The following is a 7603-nucleotide window of genomic DNA, read 5'->3' as shown; positions in this document are numbered from 1 at the left end:
GGCAGAAAAGAGAAGAGGAGAAGAAGCTGAGCCGGGCCCACATTTTCCGGCATTATCACGGCGGCGCGTGAACCCACGCGCCGCCACTGTTTCTGCGCACTGTTCCGGCTTGCAGAAGGGCTCCCCTGCAATTTCTGGAGTTTTTAGGGGTTGTTTTGTAGTTTTTAAATTGTTTAATATAATTTTTGTCTAGTTATTTTTGAATTTGTATAATTTGAAGTGTAAACGAAAAGAAAAAAAGAAAATATAATGAAAGTGAATATGTGTGTGTATTTTGTTTATGAATGTTTTTTTTATAAAATTGCAAGAATAAAGAAGAATTTAATATTTTGATTTGCTCACGGATAAAGAATTATGAACTTACATGTAAGTCGTATTTCTAAAATTCGATGAAAGAACATAATTTTTAAAACTTCTTTAACACATCAAGTCCACGAAGCAGCTTACCTCAGGTAGGGTGCGTTAGGGGTGCTAATACCTTCCCTAACCACAACCAGTCCCTTACCCGCGAATCTCTGATAAGACCAGTACCCGGGTTTCCTAGTAGCCTTCAATAAATTACTAGGTGGCGACTCCCAAAGAACCAATCAAGCAAACAAATGAAAAATCACCGAATTGCCGCGCGGGGGACGTGCGACAAGCATGATCTTTTATTTGTGTTCTTTCTACTTCTTGAGTCGGCACACCTTGTTTGTTCCTCGAGCCCATTATGAAAGAGTTGGATTTTAATTTATTTATTAAATTTCTTAATTTTAAATATTTTATTTTATGCTTTGCTATTTTATAATTTTCATGAGATTAAATGTGTAAATTATAAGACCTAGTGCAGGAGATGCACCTTCAGATGCTACATTTGTGTTGTCCATCATGAGCCCGAGAATTGAGTTGTGACAGAAGTCACTGACAAGGGAAGTTCTGGGAATCAACAAAAATAGAAATTTGATTTGGGTAAGCAATGGACCCTATATTATCTATGACATGACAGTACATTCATAGCTTGTTCGTGCTCTTTGATTGAAGACGTACGACATGAAATGCCCATCAATTTTTTAAAGATTAGTAAAATCAAAATGAACCAACCTCTTTCTATTCCAACTTTATGTGAAAAGCTAACTCCCTTGAAAAAACATGGTTTTTACTGTTCATCAACAATGGCAGTTCCGTGTAATCGAGATGAACTCATCTTCAGCCTATCTAAGATAATAGAACTTCAGCCTAGCTAGGATATTAGAATATCTTGATAATGCTATTCCAGCTATCATGCATGCATGTTGCCAAATTTACGCAATGGACTGGGATGAATTGTGAAAAAAAATAGGTAAATAAGTTGACTTAATTGGTTGGAGATTACATCGAGGATGTCTTTTTGTATCCCAACTCTTCAATATATATATATATATATATATATATATATATATATATATATATATATATATATAAAACTCTTCATCCTTATAAATATATATGTATATTAACAAAGACAAGTAAGAAAAAAAAAAACCATTAACCAGAGACCAACTAGAGTAAACAAGTGCGAGGGGCTAAAGAAATGGGAAGAAAGCAAAAGATAACTTTTCTTAAAGCTAGGAGAGACGACCCATCACAGTAAATTAATACAATAACAATTGAATGATGCAAGCCATCCAATCACTTTCGTCATACAGGTTGTCAATTGTCTTCAGGATTTAACCCTTTAAAAAAAGTTACGAGAAAAGAACAATTCCTTACAGGGTTCGTATATCACATTGGCTAGGAAATCTGGCGTTGGACCCCTACCATGTGAGCCATCATGTGTGAGATTGCGAGGCGTATTTCTTTAACTACATGCCTTCATTTTGATTCGTCGAAACCCCAAGAAATCCTTGTTCGTAGCTCTTTTCATATGTTCGCACAAGGAGATTAAAATTTAATAATCTTGGAAATGCCGATTTCTTACTGTAAATTCATGTGTTCGTATTCTGCATCGATTATTGTCCTCGTCCGCTTCCAGCAGAACCCACTTGTTCACTCCCAGTAGCTTGCTACTAGAAAGTCCGTAACTTGACACTCCCATTATTGCTTCTAAAATTCAACTCCAATTAACCAAATATTTTATCTTCAGAGGTCAAACTTCTTTCAATTTGCCCACTACTACGCCATGATTGACGTATGGTTTTCTGCTAGAAGAAATGTTTATATATATGTAGAAACAGCGTGGCATGTGTTCTAGCAGAGGTCAGCCATGTAGAGACCAAGTTGGGTCAAGTTGAAGAAGACATATCAACAAAGCATAAGATCATAGTTTGATTTGTTTTTTCGATATTCATGTTGTCTGCTTCCTGGCTACATGCATCACCTTCTATACAAACACAAATAAAAATCCTTAAAAGCCAAGAAGCAGAGTTGGGGTGAAAAACAGAGAGGACCCTAAGGGGTCCAGTGAAGAATACTCATGCTAAATCCATCGTGTAGATGAGGGCAAAGTGACACCTGCCATTAATTTCTCAAGAAATAGAAGGGAAGATTACGCAAATACGAGAGGCAGAATGTGGTGCTTGCACATTTGTATGAGAAATGGGAAAGGATGAGTCATGAAAAACAAATTATTTATATGTATAAATATTTGACAGGAGAACAAGCCAAGAAGGGCTTCACGAAAGCATGCATTATTATATGAATTGCTACACATGGGCAACAAATTAGATGAACTGTAGACCCTTTATGTAATGGACCCATGAACTTCTTTCTTTATATTCTTTTTTCTTTATATTTACATTATTTTTTTTCTTATTTCACTTTAATATAAATAAATGAAAGAAGTAATCATACAAAGGTATCAAACACTTGCTATTATATGTATCGATCACTCAACATTTCTCTTTAGCTCCACACAGCTTGCGAGTTGCTATAGAGACCTCCCCATCATGGAAAAACATATCATCCTTGAGATTGATGCACAAGACAATTCCCTTACATCATCTTCCACTTCCACCATCACCACCACCACTTCTTCCTCCTCCTCTTCTTTTTCTACCACCATTTCATACACTGATCGAATCTCAAAAAAAGAAGAGAATTCTATTGCTGATCCAAAGGGATCGAGAAAATCTCAAGAATTGCAAAGTGGCAATGAGGGTAATAAAAAGCGAAAGACTACCAGAAATGAGAATAATGGGAAGCATCCAACATACAGAGGAGTAAGAATGAGAAGCTGGGGCAAATGGGTGTGTGAGATCAGAGAGCCAAGGAAGAAGTCAAGAATATGGCTTGGAACATACCCTACAGCCGAAATGGCTGCTCGAGCCCATGATGTAGCCGCGTTAGCCATTAAAGGCGGCTCAGCCTACCTCAATTTCCCTGAATTGGTTGATGAACTGCCTCGTCCACTCAGCAAGTCTCCAAAGGACATTCAAGCTGCAGCTGCCAAGGCAGCCGCCGCTTCATTCCCCGAAACAAGACACTGTGAAGCAGAAGCTGAAGCTGATCTGAGCCATGCCGAGCTTAACGTTTCCAATTTATCAGATAATTTGGCCATGGACAACACACAAGAGTCAAGCAGTTCTCCTTCAACTGATGTTGATGACAAGTTGTTTGACCTTCCTGATCTCTTCATCGACGGCGTTAATCACAGTGATGGATTTTGTTATTATTCTCCACCATGGCAATTATGTTCTGCTGATACTGGCTTCCGGCTTGAAGAGCCATTTTTATGGGAGTACTAGAAGTTTTTTTTTTTTTTTGGAAACAAGTAAATAAATTCGAAAAATCGAATACATTTGTCACCAAACTCATTGGAGTCTCTAATGTCAAGAGACTCGAACCCAAAATCTGTTTGAAGCGACGATGTAGAGTGAGTTGAGGTACGAGCGAAGGTAATCTCAGCTTATCATCATCCCAATATTTGGGTTTGCGACGGAGGAGCACAGATTGAAAAGAAAGCTGCTTCCCTGTCTTGCTTGCTTAGATTAATTACATGGCCCTCGACACAAGGGACTTAAACATGACTGCACTGTAAAATACGAGAGCACAAAAAATGTTATTATTTGTTCTGTTCTTTTATATAAGACAGGGGTTCGTGGTTATATTATTCCAAGTTTTGTCTTACCCCATGTCTTTGCTTCTAGTAGTGTTCTTTCTCTTCGCCACTTGAGCAATTGTAACCTTTCTTTTTTCTCCCAAAAGAAGAGACATACGGTTAGGATCTTTACCCAGGAGAATTTAATTCTTGGATAAAGTAGTGGGGCAGTAATTATACATATAATTTTATTTTTTTATTGTAATTGGCTTTTGGTGCGTGTCTGTGGATTGGAGGGAGGGTATGGTGGGTTTAGTGCAATTGACTTGGATGGAAATTATAACCTTTGCTAGATTTAGATACCCAAATCTAGATAGTGAAACTTTAAAGCATTTTGACCTAAAAGTAAATCACCATGATAAATCTAGATACGCTCTTCTATTAATATTTTAGAAGTAGGAGACTGTCCAAAGGTTGAATTGCATCATATGGCAATTATTTCTTTAGAAACCGGCCCCTTTTTCTTTTTCTTTATTGCAAACATAAAGATTAAAAAAAAAAGGAAAAGGAAAAGAAAACAATGTGCTATATATATTATATATCTAGGATGATCAGTGTATGTGTGTGAGGGTGTCAACAGATTTTCTTTCTTCTTTTTTCCCGAACTTAGTAGGCCAAAGAACCTATGTACATAGATTCCCAAGCTGTGATCACATACAACACCAAGTAAAGTCTCTCTTTTTCATTTCAAAGTTCCTCTCTTTAATGAAAGTGCCGTTCTATTTAGAAAAAGCGAAGGGCCCTCACGCCCCATTAAACTTGTTGAGTCCACTTTGTATTACTGAAGTCTCTCATTTTTTGCTACGTACGCTTCGTTTAGCTATTGGCTTAACATTTAGGGCGGACGAAAACATAACATCTTGCGCCCATAAACAAGTCTTGAACATATAATTAACAACTAATTCCTTGCACCTAATCATTAGCCTGATTATTTTGATTCGAGAACTAACTGTGATTAACAACTGGGTTTTCACCAATCATGCAAGCAACCTGCCGAAGGATGTGACAAAAGAAGAGACAGAAAGGGATACATCGTTCTCAAGAATCCTACAATTTTTGCTCAAAACTCAAGACTGTTGCCTTGAATTTAATTGGTTATTGTTCCCTTTCTTCTTCCTGTTACTATTATCAAACCCTAATTCAATGGCGGTACTGGCCTGATATTGACACTAGAAAAATGATATTTAAAAATGATAACAATCTAGGTATGCTTAATGTTTGTGAAAAACTAGTACACTAAATCAATCACATTGTAAAACTTCATTAATATCATAATAAAATAAAAAACTGTTTTCTACCCGATTCTTGTGATATTTTCTTGTAGAATAATGGATTGTCGATGTAAGAAGATAGTTATAGTACAAATGATTTTAGCGTTTTTCATCTTTGTACTAGAAAGATGTGACATTTTTTTGGTATGTTTAATGGCAGGCTTGGCATCTAGCAAATCGAAGGAAATGCAAGGTCACTTTCGAACTTCATTTCTTTAAGGCTGTACTAAGTACAGTGGTTCTGGATACAACCAGTTATAATTATAAGAGCCGTGTTAGGGTTTAATATTTAACTAACGGGAAAAGAAAAGAAAAGAAAAGAAAAGAAAAGAAAAGGCAAACCCCAGATTGATGAATACCGCGTACAAAAACATAGCATGTTAGGCATGTATAGCATTGACTCTGCAATTTCCGGTGGATTTTTTATGACCTCGTGCCTAATTTCAAGGGCATCATTTTTTTTTTTTTGATTATCATGGGTGTCCGGGCCAGCTTGCGCGCACCTCGATTAATCCCACGGGTCCTGAAGTTAACGACCATGTAAGCCTCCAGTGGCCATCATATGAGCAGTCATAGGGTTTGAACCTGAGACCTAAGAGGGAACAAACCCCTTAGTCCCAAGCTCTTACCACTAGGCCACCACCTAGATAGTTATTTCAAGGGCATCATTACTATGATATGATCTAGCGACGGTCCAAGCGATTAAAGTTCTTGAAACATGTAGATCGTGAATGTATATTTAGTCATAGAGAAGAGTATAATACACTATGACAAGGTACAACACCACAAATACGATGGTAGGTTGTATTTTTTTTCCATTTTTATTAGCAATCAATTTATATGTTTTTCTATCGATGGACGTCATAAATTCGTGACGTCTACCTTTTTATCAAAGTTATATATGCACTTATATATATATCAGCAACATTCAACATAAACGAAAATAAAATCCATTTAAATGGTTCAAGTTCTTAGTTGGTAAGCATGTTAAATTAACCCTTTGACTAAGAAAGATATATCCAATAATTTCAAGATACAGAATTTTAGGGATATTGATTGGTTTACTCTGTTGAAATCCTTTAAAGTACTATTTGATGTGCTTTGAAGTACAATATACAAGTTTTTTCCTTATTAATCACGGAGCATGGGGCGTGAGATTATTGTTGGCAGATTTTGATAAATGATTAAGTGGCTGATGATCTTTCACAATATCTTGAAGAACAATCAATTCAGATTGCCTGAATCCCTTTTTTAAGAAGGGATTGTTAATTTGAGTCTTAATTAATTGCATTAACATCCTGATTGCTATTATTTGAGCATATTAACAATATTACACTATAGAAAACCTGACCAGAAACTAAAACGACATCTTGTTGGGCCATGCACATGTGAGAGAATGAAACATGTAACATGAGAGACAATGACAGGAATCACTTGTTAGAAAATGATTGGGTGAGGGCAGGACTATATATAATTAACGGATGATTGAGGGTGTGACAGCTTCTCTGCTTTTAGATACTTGTCAAAAGTAATTTTAGATTGAAAAATTGATGTTTTTTAGTGTTTTTATATAATTTTAAATGTTAATATTAAAAATTAAAAAAAAAACTATTTTAATATATTTTCAAATATAAATTATGATGGATCATAATCTCAAATACCCTTTAATTATATATCAAATCACATGTTGTAATATATAATATTTAAGAATTGAATCTCAGGGGGTCATGAGTCACGATGAACGAAGCCATAAATTAAAGTACCGGTGAGAACGGAAAAAAGGAGAGCAAAGAATCAAAACCATGTCTGTTCTTTTAAGTTGGAAAGAGGTGCATCAAATGCTTTTGGCCTTAATCATAAGATACTTGTATGCTTTTGATGCGTGTTTCCTTTTTCTGTTTTCCTGATTAGAGAGAGGAGAGCTTTGAATCATTGCCATTAATTAAAGTACAGATTATGCTGATCACCATCAAGATCTGTGACATCTATGGAATTCATCACATGCGAACATAATTAATTTATTATAAGCCGAAGTTTTGTCTGATTTATGCATTCGCAGCCCGGGACACTAGCGTGTGATCTTGTTTGATAGTAGTTGGCCGTTGCCCTTTACAAGCTAGACTTTAGATTAATTTAGAGCAACTCGGCCGCCAAGATGTTGCAAGATCTTAACACGAATTTTTAATTTTCAAATAATAAAAGGAAAACATTACCGAGAAGAGTTGATCAAAGAGTGTAAAGCATAGAGTATTACTGTTTGGAAGTTCTCTTAATCAAG

General features: G+C 36.0%; 1 protein-coding gene across 1 annotated transcript; it reads left to right on the top strand.

Annotated features, from left to right (window-relative positions):
• Positions 1-2803: 2803 nt before the first annotated feature.
• Positions 2804-4083, top strand: LOC133682085 (ethylene-responsive transcription factor ERF034-like). The gene has a single exon (XM_062105343.1). It carries the CDS (start codon positions 2904-2906, stop codon positions 3699-3701), a length of 798 nt encoding a protein of 265 aa, XP_061961327.1. The 5' UTR covers positions 2804-2903; the 3' UTR covers positions 3702-4083.
• The last annotated feature ends 3520 nt before the right edge of the window (positions 4084-7603 follow it).

The sequence above is a fragment of the Populus nigra genome, chromosome 2 (assembly GCF_951802175.1).
Source record: "Populus nigra chromosome 2, ddPopNigr1.1, whole genome shotgun sequence".
Taxonomy (NCBI): Eukaryota; Viridiplantae; Streptophyta; class Magnoliopsida; order Malpighiales; family Salicaceae; genus Populus; species Populus nigra.
This window is presented reverse-complemented; position numbering and strand designations above follow the sequence as displayed.